The 17826-nt window shown below is 68.5% G+C and overlaps 3 protein-coding genes across 3 annotated transcripts; 1 reads left to right on the top strand and 2 right to left on the bottom strand.

Annotated features, from left to right (window-relative positions):
- Nucleotides 1-474: 474 nt before the first annotated feature.
- On the bottom strand, nt 475-11491 carry LOC129735000 (SH3 and multiple ankyrin repeat domains protein 1-like; the record flags this gene model as incomplete). The annotated part of the gene is given in 14 exon segments (XM_055700387.1): nt 475-517; nt 520-543; nt 848-925; nt 1491-1511; nt 1513-1608; nt 2244-2411; nt 3282-3439; nt 4191-4239; nt 4241-4300; nt 4786-4858; nt 5910-6006; nt 6009-6111; nt 7219-7452; nt 11386-11491. Coding segments are annotated over 13 exon segments (1186 nt in total), but the record flags the coding sequence as incomplete, so codon positions are not given.
- An 890-nt stretch (nt 11492-12381) lies between these two features.
- On the bottom strand, nt 12382-16583 carry EMC10 (ER membrane protein complex subunit 10). Its single transcript, XM_055700389.1, has 7 exons — nt 16453-16583; nt 15351-15408; nt 15132-15244; nt 14942-15046; nt 13608-13789; nt 12984-13077; nt 12382-12499 (listed from the first exon to the last, which is right to left on the bottom strand). Exons 1-7 carry the CDS (start codon nt 16540-16542, stop codon nt 12389-12391), a joined length of 753 nt encoding a protein of 250 aa, XP_055556364.1. The 5' UTR covers nt 16543-16583; the 3' UTR covers nt 12382-12388.
- A 139-nt stretch (nt 16584-16722) lies between these two features.
- GARIN5A (golgi associated RAB2 interactor 5A) lies at nt 16723-17737 on the top strand. Its single transcript, XM_055700388.1, has 3 exons — nt 16723-16887; nt 17210-17352; nt 17430-17737. Exons 1-3 carry the CDS (start codon nt 16804-16806, stop codon nt 17716-17718), a joined length of 516 nt encoding a protein of 171 aa, XP_055556363.1. The 5' UTR covers nt 16723-16803; the 3' UTR covers nt 17719-17737.
- The last annotated feature ends 89 nt before the right edge of the window (nt 17738-17826 follow it).

Genomic DNA, 17826 nt, shown 5'->3' with positions numbered 1-17826 from the left:
GGAGGCTGAGGGGGCATTGGAGGGGGGCACCCACCCACCCTTCTGTGACTGGGGGCTCTCCTGGAAGGGCACTGGGGGGGCGTCGGGGGGGGCTGGGGGCACTGGGCAGGGGCTGAGGGGTCTGGGAGGCTGGGGGGGCATGGGGGAAGGGGGCGCTGCGGGGCGGGGGGCACCCACCCACCCTTCTGTAACTGAGGGATCTCCTGGAAGGGCACTGGGGGGGGGTCGGGGGGGGGGCTGGGGGCATAAGGGGGGGCACCACCCCCCCCCCTCTGTGATGGGGGGGCTCTCCTGGAAGGGCACTATGGGGGGGGGGGCACGGGGGGCCAGGGAGGGCTATGGGGGGGGGGCAGGAGGGGCTCTCCTGCCATTGCATGGTGAGAATACCCATGACCCCATGGCCCCCCCCGGTCCCCCTCGTGCCCCCCCCACCCCTCCCCGCTCCCAGCCCCCCCCGCCAGCCCCCCCACTCACCCACATCTGAGTCCCGGTGGTTCTTGATCAGCTCCCCCAAGCTCGAAGTTTCCCGGCGATGACGGCGACCTGGGGGGGGGGGGGGGGCACGGGGGCGGCAGGGGACCACTGACTCAGGGGGTCCCCACGGTGCGTGTGCCTCCCCCATCCCCCTGTCCCCACGCCCCACCTCCCCCCACCCCCCCCCACCTGGAAGGGCGCGTCTGCCCCCCCATGCCCCCCCTGTCCCCATGCCACCCTCAGGTGCCCCCCCTCCCAGGTGCCCCTCACCCCATGCACCCCCTCTCCAGTGCCCCCCCCCACCTGGAAAGGTGTCTGCCCCCCCCCCCGTGCCCCCTGCCCCCCTGCCCTCCCCAGGTGTCCCCCCCCCCACCTGGAAGGGCGTCTGCCCGCTGTTGTTCTTCACCTCCTTGTTGGCCCCCCGGTACAGCAGGATGCGGGCGCAGCTCTCCTAGGGGCACCGACCGTGGGACCCCTGCCCCGCCCCCCAGCGGCGCCCCCCAGCGCCTCCCCAGCCCCCCCCCCCATGGCCCCCCAGCCCCCCTCATGGCTCCCTGCCACCGCCCCCCCCATGGACCCCCCAGCCCCGCCATGGACCCTGGCCACCCTGACCTCCCCATGGTCCCCCCGGCCCCCCAGCCACCTCTATGGACCCCCGCCCCCCCCGCCCCCCCCAGCCCCCTGTCCCCCTGTCCCCATATGTGTCTCCCTGCCCCAGCTTGCAGAGGGCACAGATGTGCAGCCCCTGTCCCCACATCCGTGTCCCCCTGTCCCGATGTCCTCACATCCATGTCCCCTGTCCCAATGTCCCCACGTCCATGTCCCCATGTCCCCTTGTCCCCATGTCCCAATGCTCCCACATCCATGTCCCCACGTCCCAATGTCCCCACGTCCCAATGTCCCCATGTCCCCAATGGTCCCCATTGTCCCAATGTCCCTGCATCCATGTCCCCATGTCAATGTTCCCATGTCCCCCTGTCCAAATGTCCCCTATCCCAATGTCCCCACGTCCCCACCTTGTTGTACAGCGCACAGATTGTGCAGCGCTGTGTTGCCTGATGCGTTCTGCGCCGCCGCCTCCGCCCCGTAGAACAGCAAATGCTCCAGGTGCTGTGAGTGCCCGTGCTGGCACGCCTGGGGACAGGGACAGGGATGGTGACACGGGCTGGCACGCCTGGGGACAGGGACAGGGAGGGTGACACGGGCTTGCATGCCTGGGGACAGGACGGGGAGGGTGACACAGGCTGGCATGCCTGGGGACAGGGACAGGGAGGGTGACATGGCACACCTGGAGACAGGGACAGGGAGGGTGACACAGGCTGGCACGCTTGGGGACAGGGACGGGGATGGTGACACGGGCCTGGCACACCTGGGGACAGGGATGGGGAGGGTGACACAGGCTGGCGAGGGTGACACGGGCTGGCATGCCTGGGGACAGGGACAGGGAGGGTGACACGGGCTGACCCAGGGACACAGAGTAGTGGGGTCATGGGGACATGTGGTGGGGTGGCCACAGGGTCATGAGGACACAGGGGATGTGAGGACACAGGGACATGGGGAGACAGAGTGGTGGGGACATGGAGACGTGGGGACACAGGGATGTGGGGACATGGAGATATGGGGCCGTGGGGCCATGGGACACAGAGTGGTGAGACATGGGAACATGAGGACATGGAGATTATGGGGCTGTGGGGCCATGGGGACACGGGGGTGGTGGGGGCCATGGGAACACGGGGCGGTGGTGGCAAGGTGGCAGGGTGGCAGGTGACCTGGTGGATCTCCTGCCAGCCGTTCTCATCGACGGTGCCGATGTGGGCGCGGTTGTAGAGCAGCAGCTCGCAGCACCGGGGGTCGCCCCCCACCATGGCCGGGTGGTACAGGGGGGTCAGCCCCCGGCGGTCCTTGTAGTTGGGGGAGCCCCCCAGGTCCAGCAGCGCCTGCAGGCGGCGCTCAGCACCCTGCACCCACGGCACCCCGCACCCACGGCACCCAGCACCCACGGCACCCATTGCACCCACGGCACCCATTGCACCCACGGCACACATTGTGCCCATTGCACCCACTGTACCCATGGCACACATTTGCACCCATGGCAACCCAGGCATGCACAGCACCCAGTGCCCAGCACCCAGCACCCATGGCACCTGACGTCCAACACCCATGGCACCCAGCACCCATGGCACCCATTGCACCCCGGCACCCAGCACCCATGGCACCCAGTGTCCAACACCCATGGCACTCGGCACTCATGGCACCCGTTGCACCTGGCACCCAGCACCCGTGGCACCCAGCACCCATGGCACCCATTGCAACCCGGCACCCAGCAACCCATTGCACTGGGCACCCAGCACCCATGGCACCCGGCACCCAGCACCCATGGCACCCGGCGCCCAGCATCCAGCGCCCAGCACCCATGGCACCCACAGCACCCAATGCACATGCCCACCCATGGGTGCCCCTGCCAGCCCCCTCCCCCCCATGTGAGCCCCCTCACCCCCCCCTCACCCATGGCGCCCTCCCAGGTACCCATGCCCACCCATACCCACTCACGGGTGCCCCTGCCACCCATGGGTGTCCCCTGCCAGCCCCCTGTCCCCCATGTGAGCCACCCCCCCCTCACCCCGGGTACCCGTGCTCAGCCATGCCCACCATGGGTGCCCTCTCCCGCTCGTGGGTGCCCATACCCACCCGTGGGTGCCCCTGTCAGCCCATGCCCCCCTGTATGAGCCCCCTCCCATCCATGGGCACCCCCTGGGTACCCATGCCCGGCCGTGCCCCCCGTGGGTGCCCACCCACGGGGTGCCTACCAGCAGGGCAGGGTAGCGGCGGGTGCAGACGGCGCGGTGCAGTGCGGTGGCCCCATCACGGGCGCGGAAGTCGAGGTGGGCCCCCCCCAGGCAGAGCAGCCGGATGATCTCCACCTCCCCCGGCCCCTCCCGCTGCGCTGCCAGCGTCAGGGGGGTCTCTGGGGGGCAGGGGGCACCCCGTCACCCCCCGCACCCATGGCAGCTACAGGGACATGGGGGGCTATGGGGACATGGGGACACTGGGGGGCTATGGGGGACAAGGGGATACTGGGGGGCTATGGGGACATGGGGACACTGGGTAGCTATGGGGACATTGGGTAGCTATGGGGAGATAGAGGTCTCTGGGGTGTGGGGGGCACCCTGTCACCCACCGCTGCACCCATGGCAGTTATGGGGGCATGGGGACTATGGGGACATGGGGGGCTGTAGGGACACTGGGGTGCTATGAGTACATGGGGACACTGGGGAGCTATGGGGACATGGGGGGCTAAGGGGACATGGGGGCCACCCTGTCACCCCCTGCACCCATGGCAGCTATGGGGGACATGGGGGGCTGTGGGGACATGGGGGCTTATGAGGGGTGGGGGGCACCCTGTCACCCCCCTGCACCCATGGCAGCTATGGAGACATGGGGGGCTATGGGGACATTGGGGGGCATGGGGGGCTAAGGGGACATGAAAGTCTATGGGGCCATGGGGGCATGGGGGGCTACAGGGACATGGGGATACTGGGGGGCTATGAGGGGCTGGTGGGGACATGGGGGGCTTTGGGGACACGGGGAATACTGGGGGGCTGTGGGGACAAGCCCATCAGGGGTGTCCCCAGGGGTTGTGGGGGTCCCCAGGGTCCCAGGGCCACCCTAGGGTGTTCCCAGGGGTCGGGGGGGACGCGGGGGGTCGGGGGTCTCACCCCCCGAGTCGGAGTCGTGGTAGTTGGGGTCGAGGCCGCGGTCGAGCAGGCCGCGCCACCTTCTCGGCCGAGCCGTGCTGCACGTAGTCCAGAAACTTCCGCAGCCCCGTCTGGGGGGGCAGGGGGGTCAGGGGGGGGCGGGGGGGGTGGGGCACTGGGGGCACAGGGAGGGGCGGGGGGGCAGTGGGGCAGGGCAGGGGGGGGCAGGGGGCATAAGGGGGCACTGGGGGGGGAGGGGAGCAGGGTAGGGTGGGGGGGACACGGACACGGGGGGGTGGGCATATGGGGGGACACGGACATGGGGGGCAGAGGGACACGGGGTGGGGACACGAACATGGGAGGGGGAGGAGGACATGGGGGACACACATGAGGGGGACACTGACACCCGTGGGGTGGGGGGGACACGGGGGGGTCACCAAGACACACAGAGACACACGAGGACACACAGTGGGTGGGCGTGGCCAGAGAGGGCGTGACCATGTCAACAGGGGGCGTGTCCGGGGGAGGGGCGTGGCTGGGGAGGGAGGGCGTGGGGGTTGGGGCGTGGGCCGTGGCGGGAGGGGGGCGTGACCGGGGGCGTGGCCGGGGGTCCTACCTTGGTGTGCAGCTTAGCCAGCTGCTTCTCATCCAGGTTGGTCTGCTTGTACACCCGCGTCTTGGTAGCGGAACTGGGGGGGGGGTCAGCAGGGACACGCCCCCCTCGGCCGCGGGACACACCCCCCAGCCCCATTCATCCCCCTTCAGCCCAGCAGGAAGGCCCCTCCCCCGGCCACGCCCCCTTTAGGCTCCACCCAGTGCTGACCCCGTGGTGGGACACGCCCTGTTCAAACTTCTGGGGGTCACCCCTAGCAGCCCCCCACTCCAGAGCCCACCCCCTTAGCCCCGCCCACGCCCCGCCCACCACCTCCCACGCCCAGCCCATCCACACCCAGCCCCTCCTACACCCACCCAACGCCTCCCCGCCCCACCCACACCCCCACCCCACGCCCCACCCAGCCCCTCCCAGGCCCTCCCAGCCCTACCCATGCCCCACCTACAGCCCACCCAGCCCCACCGAGCCCCTCCCATGCCCCACCCAGCCCCTCCCATGCCCCACTCAGCTCCTCCCATGCCTCACCCAGCCCCACCCACGCTCCACCCAGCCCCGCCCATCTCACCCATGTGCCTCCTTTGCCCCACCCAGCCACTCCCACACCCTTCCACACCCCACCCAGCCCATCCTACACCCCACCCAGCTCTGCCCAGGCCCCGCCCAGCCCCTCCCAGCTCTACCCAGCCCCACCTACAGCCAACCCAGCCCCTCCCACACCCACCCAGCCCCTCCCAAACCCCACCCACGGCCCTACTCACGCCCCACCCACGCCCTACCCAGCCCCTCCCGCGCCCCACCCAGCCCCTCCCACACCCCACCCAGCCCCTCCCACGCCCCACCCACGCCCTGCCCAACCCCTCCCACGCCCAACCCAACCCCTCTCCACCCCGCCCAGCCCCCCTACACCCCTCCCATGCCCCACCCAGCCCCTCCCATGCCTACCCAGCCCCTCCTAGCCCCACCCACACCCCACCCAGCCCTGCCCCACACTGCCCAGCCCCTCCCATGCCCCACTCAGCCCCGCCCATCCCCACCCATGCCCCTCGCATGCCCCACTCAGCCCCTCCCACGCCCCACCCAACCCCTCCCCACCCAGCCCCAGCCACACCCCACCCAGCCCCGCCCACTCCAGGTAGGGCACGCCCTGGTCGAAGCTCTGGGGGTAGTCGCGCAGCGGCCGCTCCTCGTCCAGGAACTTGGCGTCGCGGCCGGCGGCGGCGGGCTGAAGAGGCCGTAGTTGAGGCCGTCGTGGAGCCCCTCGGTCAGGGCGCAGAGCAGCTGCTGCTTGGCCGCCCACACCGCCGCCCCCGGGTCGAAGCGCAGGCACTTCTGGGGGGGGCACGGCGGGGGGGTCAGGGGGGGCACCCCACCGTCGCCACGCCCAGCGCCCCTGGGGGCAGGGATCCCCACAGTGGGGACCCCCACATCACCTCCGGAATTGGGACCCCCAGCACCCCTGGGGGCAGGAAGCACCACATTGGGGACCCCCCCAGCACCCCTGCAGCAGGGACACCCACAGTGGGGGACCCCCAGCACCCCTGGGGTCACACACCCCCACAGTGGGGACCCCCCTGGGGTCAGGGACCACCACAGTGGGGACCCCCAGCACCCCTGAGGTCACACACCCCCACAGTGAGAACCCCCCCCAGTACCCCTGGGGGCAGGGACCCCCACAGTGGGGACCTCCACATCACCCCCGGAATGGGGACTCCCAGCCCCCCTGGGGGCAGGGACCCCCTATACTGGGACCCTCAGCACCCTTGGGGTCACCCCCCACACACAGTGGGCACCTCCCTGGGGTCAGGGACCCCCAGGATCGGGACCTCCACTCCAGCACCCCTGGGGGCAGGGACCCCCAGCATCGGGACCCCCAGCACCCCTGGGGGCAGGCAGCACCACAGTGGGGGACCCCCCCAGTACCCCTGGGGCAGGGACCCCCACCAGCGGGGACCCCCACATCCACCCCCAGGATGGGGGCCCCCAGCCCCCCTGAGGGCAGGGACCCCCAAGATTGGGACCCTGAGGTCATACACACCCATAATAGGGACCCCCCAGTGCCCCTGGGGGCAGAGATCCTCATGATGGGGACCCCACATCACCCCCAGGATGGGGAGCCCCAGCACCCCTGGGGCAGAGACCCCCACATCACCCCCAGGATAGGGACCCCCAGCAACCCTGGGGTCACACCCTCCCAAAATAGGGACCCCCAGCACCCCTGGGGTCACCAACCTGCCTCATATTTTTGGAGACACCCCCCTTTTTTGGGAGGACCCCCAACATTTCTGGGAGTCCCCCCCTCCCTTTGTAACCCCACCCATACCCTTAGGGCCCCCCCTCAACTCCGCTCTGCTGCCCCCCATTTTTGCCCCTCCCCCCCCGCCCCCGTATTTTGGGGACCCCACCCCAAAAAAATGTTCGGGGGGGGCCCCCGCTCACCGTCTGGTGCAGGTCGGGGATGCCGATGCGGAAGACCATCATGCTGAAGTGGGTGTCGTCGGGGGCTGGGGGGGGGCGGGGGGGTCCTCGTGCTCGGGGGGGGCCGGGGTTGGCGCCAGGGGGACCCTCGCGGGAGCTCCCCGAATCCGAGTCGCCCTCAGGGTACTCGGAGCCCCGACCCTCCTCCTCCTCGCTGGAGGCCGGCGTGCGCGGCATGCTGCCACCATCACAAGGCTGGGGGGGGGGGGCAGGGAGAGATGGGTGACCTCCCTGGCCACCCCCTGCACCCCCCTGGCACCCCCAGGCTCACACGCATGTGGGCACGCTTGCACACATATGTGCGGGCATGGGGTGGTGCAAGAGTCTGGTGCATCATCACACGGTTGGGGTGGGGGGTGACCCCCCCCAACACCCCCAGAGCCCCCCTGGAACCCACAGACCCGCACATGCATGTACATATTTGCACATGTATGTACATGCATATAATAGCAAATGGGTGTGCAAGAGTGTGGTGCACCATCACATGGCTGGGAGAAGGGCAAGGGTGGGTGCCCCTCCCTCAGCTCCCCCCAGCACCTGCAGAGACCCCCCAGCACCCACAGGCCTGCACACGCATGTCCACATTTGCACATGTATGTACATACATGTGATGGCACAGGGGTGTGCAAGGGTGTGGTGCACCATCACACGGCTGGGGCGGGGGGGCAAGGGTGGGTGACACGCCCCCCGAGCCCCCCAGCATCCCCAGAGCCCCCCAGCACCTCCATACTTGCACATGTATGTACATGCTTGCACACACGTGTGTGCACAAGGCTTTGCTACCCTAGCACAGGGCTGGGGGTGCAGCACCCACATGCTCACATACGAGCGTGCACGAGCTCCCTGCACCAACACACGGTGCCCCCCCGCCTACACACGCTCATGCACGCACAGTGGGGCTGTGCCCTTGCACACGCGTGTGCCGAGCCCCCCCCCGGGGGGAGGGGCACCTGCAGCCGCCCGCCCCCTGTGCAAGCCCTCGCGCGCCCCTCGCACGCTCGTGCACACGCCAGCCTGGGCCGGGTCAGGCTATTTTTAGCGGGCGGCCTTGAAGTGGGGCACGTCCTGGGGGGGATGCGGGGACACACGCGGGGACACGCGGGGACACGCCAGCCCCAGATCGGCGCGTGACATTGGGGGCCCTTGAACCAGTTGTGGCAGGGCCGGGGGGGGGGGCAGGGAGTTGGCGTGAGCATGCGTGTGCAAGCATGTGCAGACAGGTAACACGGGTGGGCCTCGGGGACATGCATGTGCAAGTGTGTGTGCATGTGGGAGCACATGTGCGCACCAGGAGCATGCGTGTGCAATCATGTATGCACGGGGAGCATACACAAGTGGCAGGAGCACATGTCTGCAAGCGTGCATGCACAAGGAGCACACTAGTGCACCTGGAACACGCATGTGTGCATGGGGAGCAGGTGTGTGGGAGCCTGTATGTGAACATAGACCATGTGTGCACTGGAAGCACATGTGTGCAAGCGTGTGTGCATGTGGAAGCATGTGTGTGCAAGCATATATGCACGGGGAGCATGCACAGGCAGCAGGAGCACATGTGTGCAAGCGTGCATGCACAGGGAGCATGCTTGTGCACCTGGAACACACGTGTGTAAGCATGTGTGCATGGGGAGCAGGCATGTGGGAACCTGTATGTGCACATAGAGCACGCGTGCACTGGAAGCACATGTGTGCAAGCGTGTGTGCAGGGGGAGCATGTGTGTGCAAGTGTGGGTGCACGGGGAGCACATGTGTGGGAACATGCGTGTCCACAGGGGGCACACACATGCAAGACTGTGTGTGGGGAGCCGGCGTGTAGGTGCATGGGAAACGTGTGTGCTTGCACGAGAACACACGTGCACATGTGGAGCACACGTGTGGGGTTTCTGCGTGCAAGGAGGCGCGCATGCGTGGGAGCGTGTGCATGCACGGTGGGCATACGTGGGGGAGCGCATATGCACAGAGGCACGAGCTGTGTGTGCACATGTGTGCAAACATGTACACACATGGGGAGCATGCATGCACAACAGGCCTTAGCACAAGTATGCAAGCCTGCCTGGGGTGCACATGTGTGCACACACACAAGGTGACGCACGCGCTTGGCGTGTCAGAGCCCGTGGAGGCCAGGCCGCGCGTGCCTGCACCAGCAGTTGACCCATGTGCAAGGCACAAGCGCGTGCAAAGGCGCCGCAGCCACGGGGCCGTGCATGGGGGCATCGCACACACGCCTGGGGGCTTTGCACAGGTGCTCATGGTGGCTTTGCACGCAGTCAGCGGCTACAAACGCTCCCCCCGGGCCCTCGTGCACCAGGAGCCCTCGTGCAACACGGGGAGCCCTCGTGCAACACCCAGCCCCGCTTCGGCCCCTTGGCTCCCAGAGTCCTTTGCTGTTGCCATGGCAACCGTCAGGCACTGCCAGGCGGGGGGGGGGGCACACAGGCGTCCGCCACACGTGTGCACGCCTCGGCCCTCCCGCACACGCCTGTTCACGCGCACCCATCTCCTTGTGCAAGATGCCTCTTCCCCCCGCCACGCCGGGTGACACGCGTGTCCTCATGTTGCACACGCATCCCCTCGTGCACTGCCAGGGCTTTCACACTCCTTCAGCAGGTGCCCGTGTTTGCACGCGCCTCTTGCACACTCACACCCCTCCCCCATGCACACACCTATGCTTGCATGTGCCTTTGGCCTATGTGCACCCAGTGGCACGCGCCCCCATGCCTTGCATGCCCCCCCGCACATGCCCACACCCTGTGCACGTGGATGCACATGGCTCCCGCACATGCTTGTGCTCACATGCCCCATGCACGCCTGCACACGCGTGTGCCCGAAGACAGGAGCAGGTGCCGGCAGCCCCATGGGTGGGGTTGAGGGGGGGGGAGGGGGCATCGAAATGAGGCCAAACGAGGCCAAACGAGGTCACAGGTCCCATGTGGTGCTGCTTGCACACGTGTGTGCAACGCCTGCCCTCCTGAGTGCCTGGCACACGTGGGGGGACACATATGTGTTGCACGTGTGGCTGAGTGGGCGGGCGCCGGGGAGCTCGCACACACGTGTGCAGCACACACGTGTCCCCAAGGGTGGCCGCCAGTGGGCACACGTGTGTGCACATGCCGTCACACGCCCACAGCCAGTGTGGCAGGGCCCCACCTGCCATGGCACACATATCACCGTGGCACCCCCCCTCCCTTGCACAATCCCCCCCCCAACTGCATGGAGCTCCCTGGTGCTCCATGTGTTGCACGGCCCCTTGCACGAGCCCACCCCCTCGCGCCTCGCACGTGGCATGGCCCCTTGCACAAGCGCATCCCCATTGCACTCAGCTCCCTGGTGCATTGCACAGCTGCACGCCCCCCCCTTGCACACACCCCCCTTTGCACGTGTCTCCCTGGTGCATTGCACACCCTCTTCCTCGACATCCCCCCGCACGCCCCTCCCCGGTGCATTGCACGCCCCCCCTTGCACGCCCACCCCCTTGCACACCTCTCCCCGGTGCATTGCACGGCCCCCCCGCCTTGCACGCCCACCCCCTTGCACACCTCTTCCCAGTGCATTGCACGCCCCCCCCCGCCATTGCACGCCCCCTCCCCCGTGCCTTGCACGCCCGCCCGGCCCCGTTGCACCCGCAACCCCATCGCGCGCCCCTCCCCGTGCCTTGCACGCCCGTTCCACGGATCACCCCCCCCCATCCCCGTGCCTTGCACGCCCCCGGTGCGCTGCCACTCCCCGTTCCACCGACAGACCCCCCGATGCATTGCACGGCCCCGTCACCCCCTCTCATGCATTGCACGGCCCCGCTACCCCCCGCCCCTTATTGCACGGCCCCGTTACACCGACAACCTCCCCCCCCCCCCCCGTGCATTGCACGGCGCCGTTACCCCCCGCCCCCATTGCACGGCGCCGTTATACCGACCCCGTTACACCGACCCCTACCCCCACTGCACCGACCCCGTTACACCGACTCCCCCCTCACTGCACGGTCCCGTTACAGCGACCCACCCTCATTGCACGGCGCCGCTGCCCCCCCCATTGCACCGACCCCGTTACACCGCCACCCCCGTGCACCGCCCGGCCCCGCTAACAGCGACCCCTCCCCCGTGCCGGCCCCGGAGCCCCCCCGGCCCCGGGCGGTACCTGCCGGCGGTGCCGGGCGCGGCGGGGGCGGCCCCGGGCAGCGGCCGAGCGGAGCCCCCGGCGCGGCGGAGCGGCGCGTCCCGGCCCCGCCCACCCGGCGGCCGCCTCCGCCAAGCCCCGCCCACCGGCCCCGCCCACCTGCCGCGCCCCGCCCACCGATGCCGCCAGGCCCCGCCCCCTCTGTGGAACCCAGCCCATCGGCAAGCCGCGCCCCCCCTCCGCAGCGCTCCGCCCACCGGCACCGCTAAGCCCCGCCCCCTCCGCAGAGCCCCGCCAAGCCCCGCCCCCCGCCCGGCACACATCGGTGCTAAGCCCCGCCCCTTCCGCATCACCACGCCCACATACACTGCTAAGCCACGCCTCTCCGTATTGCCCCGCCCACATTACTGCCTCTAAGATACGCCCCTATAAACCAGCCTGCCGCTAGGCCACACCCCCGCCCACTGCTGCAGCTAAACCACGCCCCCTTCACGCAACACGCCCATCTCTAACCCCCGCCCATCTCTAACTCCCGCCCTTCTGCATAGCTCCGCCCACAAGTGGCGATAAACCACGCCCCTCCGCATGAATCGCCACAGCTAAGCCCCGCCCATCCATGTAACCCAACCCACCGCAGCACCCCGCCTCCAACCAACGCTATATCCCGCCCCTCCACACAATGCTCACTGCTAAGCCCCGCCCCTTCCGCATTGCTCCGCCCACTGCCCAACCCAACCCATCGCTCAGCCCCGCCCCCATACAACCCCACCCACCAGCAAGCCCCACCCCCTCACAGAACCTCACCCACCGCCCGGCACGCTCCGCCCACTCCACCCCCCCAGCCACTCACAGCTCTCCAGACCCCCTGCAGGCCACGCCCCCTCCCAGGAAGCCCCTCCCCCTCCCCCCAATGACCCCCACAGACAAGCAGCAAGAGGGGGGGAGGGGTCACACACGGGTTTATTGGTGCCGCCCCCCCCCCACCTCAAGGTGGGATTCGGGGGGGAGGGGGGGGGGGCAGGTCTCACCTGCCCCCTGCGCCCCCCCCACCCCCCGTGCCCCCCCCTTGCCCCCCTCCTGCATCGGGGGCTCCGGACATCATGAGGAAGAGGACGATGGGGATGATGTACATCCACTGTGGGGAAAAAGGGGGGGGTGTCACCCCCAAATATATCCCCCTCCCTGCTGACCCCCCCCAGGGGAAAATGGGGGAGGGGTGGGAGGAGGGGGGGGGGCAGGAGCAGTTTGGGAGGGCCAAGGGCTGGTTTGGGAGGAGGTGGGGGGGCCAAGAGGGACTGGGGGGCCCAGGAGGGGTTGAGGGGGGCAGGAGGGGCTGGGGGGGGGCAAGGGCTGGTTTGGGGGCAGCTGGGGGGGCCAGGAGGGCTCAGGGGGAGGTTGTGGGGGCTCAGGGGGGTTGTAGGGGGGCTAATGGAGTTCTGGGGGGGGGGGGCTCGGGGGGGCTTGAAGGGGTTTTGGGGGTCTCAGGGGTTTTGAGGGGCCGGGGGGCTCGGGGGGATTTTGGGTGGCTGGAGGGGGCTCGGCGGGGGGGTTGGGGGTCTGGGGGGGTTTGGGGGGAGCTCTGGGATTTTTTGGGGGGGGTCTCGGGGGGGGCCGCTCACGTATTTGGCGAAGAAGGATTTCTGCTCCTGGGGGTTCTTGGCGCGCTGCGCCTGCTCCTGCTCCAGGTGCCGGATGAAGGCGGCTGTCTCAGGGCTGGGGGGGGGGGGCAAGGGGGGGTCACACACCCCCCCTGCATGGAGCACCCCCAGTGCCCCCCACCCCCACCCCCAGGCAGCCTCCCCCCAAACCCAAAACTGGAACAGCCCCCTACACTGTCACACACACAGTGCCCATGGGGGCCCTCCCTCAACCTCAACCCCCCCACAGCGTCCATGGGCCCCTCAAATGTCCCCCCCAGGGCCACCATGTCCCCTGTCATGTAGCGACCCACCCTCCCCCCCCCCCCAGCATCACCCCATCCCCTGGTGCCCCCCCACCCCCCAGTGTCCCTATGTCACCCCTCTACAGCCACCGTGACCCGCCCGGGTGTGGGGGAGCTCCCCGTTAATGTGTCCCCCCCCGTGTACCCCCCCCTTGTCCCCTCCCCCGCTGTGTCCCCCCACTCACATGGCGGCGGGCAGGGGCTGCCGCAGGGCCACCGAGGTGTTGAAGACCCCCAGGACCCTGTCCCCCACCATGTCCCCCACCACGTCCCTGTGTCCCCCCCGTGTCCCCCCACTCACGTGGCGGCGGGCAGGGGCTGCCGCAGGGCCACTGAGGTGTTGAAGAGCTCCAGGTCCACGTCCTCCACCTCGGCGCCGCGGCAGGTCCCCGGCACGGCCACCACCCCCAGGGCCACCACGTTACCGGCCACGTCCATGTGCACTGTCAGCTGGTCCGAGAGGTGGGACTCCACCAGGGCGCACTGCAGGGGGGACACGGGGCGGACACAGCGGGGAGACACAGGTTATGGAGCGATGGGGGGCACCGGAGGGGACACAGGGGACAAGGGACATGGTGGGGACATGGGTTATGGAGCGATGGCGGGCACCAGGGGAGACACAGGGGACAGAGGGGGACACGAGTTATGGAGTGATGGGGGGCACTGGGGGGGACACAGGGGACAAGGGACATGGGGAAACACCGGAGGGGGAGGGCACCAAGGGGGAGAGAGGGGACAGAGGGGGACAAGGGACACAGGGGGGCCACGGGCTATGGAGTGATGGGGGGCACCAGTGGGGGACACAGGGGACAGAGACAAAGGACACATGGGGGGGGCACCAAGGGGGACAGAGGGGGCACAAGGGACACGGGGGGACAACAATGGACAGGGGTTATGGAGGGACAGGGGGCACCAGGAGGGGACACGGGGGGCACTGGGGGGACAAGGGACATGGATTATGGAGGGACAAGGGGCACCGGGGACACATACAAGGGGCACCAGGGGGGACACAGGGGGTCATGGGGGGGGACACAGGGGGACAAGGGACAGGGGTTATGGAGGGACAAGGAGCACCAGGAGGGGACACAGGGGGCACCGGGGGGGACACGGGGGGCATGGGGACACACACAGGGGGTCATGGGGAACACACACATCATGGAGGGGACAAGCGACATGGGGGGACAAGGGACAGGGGGCACTGGGGGAGACATGGGGAGCACTGGGGGGGACACACAGGGGGCACGGAGGGGAACAAGGGACATAGGGGGACAAGGGACATGGATTATGGAGGGACAGGGGGTCACGGGGGGGGATGACAGGGGGTCATGGTGGGGACAAGTGACCTGAGGGGACAAGGGACAGGGGTTATGGAGGGACAGGGGGCACTGGGGGGACACACGGGGGGCACTGTGGGGGACATGGGGGACACCGGGGGAGGACACACAGGGGCTCATGTTGGGGGGGGACGACAGGGGCTTATGGAGGGGGTGGGCACAGGGGGTGATGGGGTGACATAGGACAGGGGACACACCCAAGCTAACAGGGGGCACTGAGGGGACACAGGGGGGCCAAGAATGGGATGTGGGGGGTGGGGGGTGCAGGGGGTCCCGGGGAGCACCCCCTCCCCCCACTCACCGCCCGGACGAAGGAGGTGACGTACTCGGCCCCACTCTCCTCCCCGGGGGCCGGGGGCTTGCGGGGGATCCGCACCCGGTACAGCCCATCCCGGGCTGCCACCTCCTGCAGGGGGACACAGGGACAGTGTCATGGCGTTACCCCCCACAGAGCCCCCCCCAACCCACCCCCCCCCACCCCCCCCACTGACCCGCAGGTGGTTACGCTCGTCCTCGCTGAGCTGCTTCTGGGTGAGGGTCAGCGTGGGCTCGGCACCGGGGGTCCAGGCCAGCACCCCCCGCTTGCGGAACCGCGGGCTGTCATCTGGGGAGGGGGACACACACGGGTGGCAGTGTGCCCCTCCCCCAATGTCACCCCCCCCCTCCCCCAGCGTCACCCCCCTGCCTCGCTATGGTGGCCCCAGACTCACCCAGCTCGAAGGAGTGCTCCAGGGTCAAGGTGAGCCCGCAGGTCTCGGTGTCACCGGGCTGGGGGATGACGACAAGGGGGGACACTGAAGGGAGAGGGGTCAGCACCCCCCAGTGGGGACCCCAGGGTGGAGGCAACACCCCCAGGCAGGGGTCCCAGGTGTCCAGGATGGGGACACCCCCCCACAAGACAAGGAACCCAGGTGTCCAGGATGGGGACCCCCCCTTAGACAAGGGACCCAGGTGTCCAGGACAAGGACACCCCCCTCATGAATATTAATAAGTCAGGCAAGACTTGTGCCCACCCCTCATGAATATTAACGAGCCCATCCAAGGTAGGGCTGGCAGTAGCAGAAGCCCTCCAGTGTAAAGATTGGTGCTGCCCCCCCAGCTGCCAGTTTTAATAATCACCTTGTTGTGAATATTAATGAGCTTCTAAGTAATAACACATATGCTTATTAATATTAATGAAATATTAATCAGTAATAGCCCCCTACCCATGAGTATTAATGAGCTGCCAGTGCGAACAGACAAGCCTTTCACCAGCATTACATGTAAGGAGCAGTGCCCACCCTCTCATGAACATTAATGAGTGATCATAGTGAATATTAATTACCGATATGCAAAAAAACCCCAAAACAAACCAAAACCACCACCCCCCAGTCATTAATATTAATGAGCTGTCATTTGGTAGCACCTGCCTTGTCCTAGGTAGAAGCTGCTGTGGGGCGGCACCCGCCCCCCTGAATATTAATGAGCTGTCACTAGACAAACCCAGCTCCTTCATTAACGTTAATGAGCTACCAATTAAGAGAACCCACCCTTCGTCAATATTAATGAGCTGTCCTGCACACCGCCCGCCCCTTCATGAATATTAACCAGCGTCTCAGGGCAGCACCCAACCAGCGCGGGGATGCACCCACCCTTCATCAATATTAACGCAAACACGCCACGCCCCCCTATTAATATTAATGAGCCGCCTCACGGCAGCGCCCCCCGGCGCCCCCGCAGCCCGGGCCCCTCTCGCAGCCCAGCCCCCCCCCTCCGACTCCCCCGCAGACCAACCCCCCCCTCCGGCTCCCCCGCCCCCCCCAACGCGTTTACCCGCAGCCCGGGGCCCCCCCGGCAGCTCCCGCCGCCGCCCAGCGCCGCCGCGGCCCCCAGCAGCGCCAGCACCAGCGCCGGGGCCGCCATCTTGGCCGCGCAGGGCACGACGGGGAGGCGGCGGGGCCAGGGGGAAGGGGGCGTGTCCAGCGCGGGAAGGGGGCGGGGCTGCCGCGCGCCCTTCCCGCCCGCCGCGGCGCGGTGCGCGAGGCCGCGGGCGCCATCTTGAGGCGTCTCGGCGCCATCTTGAGCGGCGGCAGCGTCGCCTCCCCGAGTCCTCCCGGGGCCTCCGGGTTCTCCTTCGGGGCCCCTCGGCCCTCCCCCGTCTGTCCCCCGGGCTCCTGAGGCGGTATGGGCCGGCTGTGGCGCTGCCTGGCCCAGGGGGAGTACGGGCAGCTGCGTGACTGCCCGCTCTTCGAGAGTGACTTCATGCAGGTGAGGGGAGGCCCTGCGGAGCCACCCGCGTGTGGTGCCTCAGCCACAGCCCCGTTCCCCCCTGCTGTGGTCCCTCAGCCACGGCCCCGTGTCCCCCACATGTCCCCTCAGCCATGGCCCCGTGTCCCCCACATGTCCCCTCAGCCCTCTCCCCCCCCCCCCAGCCTGTCCCCTCATCCATGGCCCCCAACCCCTCTCCTCAGCCCTGTTCCCCCCTGAAAGACACCCCACTGCCCCCCTTGCTCCCTCCCACCTTCCTCTACGACAGCCCCATGACCCCCCCAGCCTGGTCCCCCTCACAACCACATCCCTGTCCCCGCAGGTGACATGGAGTGGCGAGGTGGCCAGCCAGGTGACGGTGGGCATCGCTGCCACCAGCCCCCTCCTCCCGCTCCCCAACCTCATGCTGCTGGCACGGCCGGTGCCAGCGTCCCCCCCTGACACTGAGGAGCTCCAGCTGTTCGGGTGAGCCACCCTTACACCCCCCCCCGGCACCCCAATGCTGTGACACCCCCTGACAGCCATATTCCCCCCCCTGCCAGGCTGTTGCCGCTGTCCTGCGTCCGTCTGTCCCTGCACAGCCACCGGTGTCACCAGCTGCGGGCACGGCTGGCCACTGGCCGAACCTTCTACCTCCAGCTCCTGGCGCCGCCCCGACACCTCCAACGCCTCTTCGCCTGCTGGATCCGGCTCCTCTTCCTCCTCCAGGACCCTGGTGGGTGCCCCCCGGGACCCCCATCCCCTCAGGGACTCCCTGGGGCGGTGGGGGACCCCCGGGACCCCTCTGGGGACGGGGAGGAGCCGGGAGAGGCAGTGCCTGCCCCCCAATAAACGTGGAAGGGGGATGATGTTGCCCCCCCATGATGCGACCTGGCCCCCCCAGCAAGAACAGAGGGACATCGGGGGGGGGGGAGCACAGAGGGTGGGTCACCCCACTCT

The sequence above is a fragment of the Falco cherrug genome, unplaced genomic scaffold, assembly GCF_023634085.1.
Source record: "Falco cherrug isolate bFalChe1 unplaced genomic scaffold, bFalChe1.pri U_24b, whole genome shotgun sequence".
NCBI classification, from domain to species: Eukaryota; Metazoa; Chordata; class Aves; order Falconiformes; family Falconidae; genus Falco; species Falco cherrug.
The sequence above is the reverse complement of the archived record's forward strand: the minus strand, read 5'-3'. Positions and strand labels throughout refer to the sequence as shown.

Excerpts from the sequence above, each read along its gene's own strand:
- GARIN5A (XM_055700388.1), top strand. The coding sequence starts at position 16,804 with ATGGGCCGGCTGTGGCGCTGCCTGGCCCAGGGGGAGTACGGGCAGCTG. Across the intron at positions 16,888-17,209 it reads TCGAGAGTGACTTCATGCAG|GTGACATGGAGTGGCGAGGT; the intron begins GTGAGGGGAGGC and ends CTGTCCCCGCAG. Across the intron at positions 17,353-17,429 it reads GAGGAGCTCCAGCTGTTCGG|GCTGTTGCCGCTGTCCTGCG; the intron begins GTGAGCCACCCT and ends CCCCCCTGCCAG.
- EMC10 (XM_055700389.1), bottom strand. The coding sequence starts at position 16,542 with ATGGCGGCCCCGGCGCTGGTGCTGGCGCTGCTGGGGGCCGCGGCGGCG. Across the intron at positions 15,409-16,452 it reads GGGGGGGCCCCGGGCTGCGG|CCCGGTGACACCGAGACCTG; the intron begins GTAAACGCGTTG and ends GTCATCCCCCAG. Across the intron at positions 15,047-15,131 it reads ACGAGCGTAACCACCTGCGG|GAGGTGGCAGCCCGGGATGG; the intron begins GTCAGTGGGGGG and ends GTCCCCCTGCAG.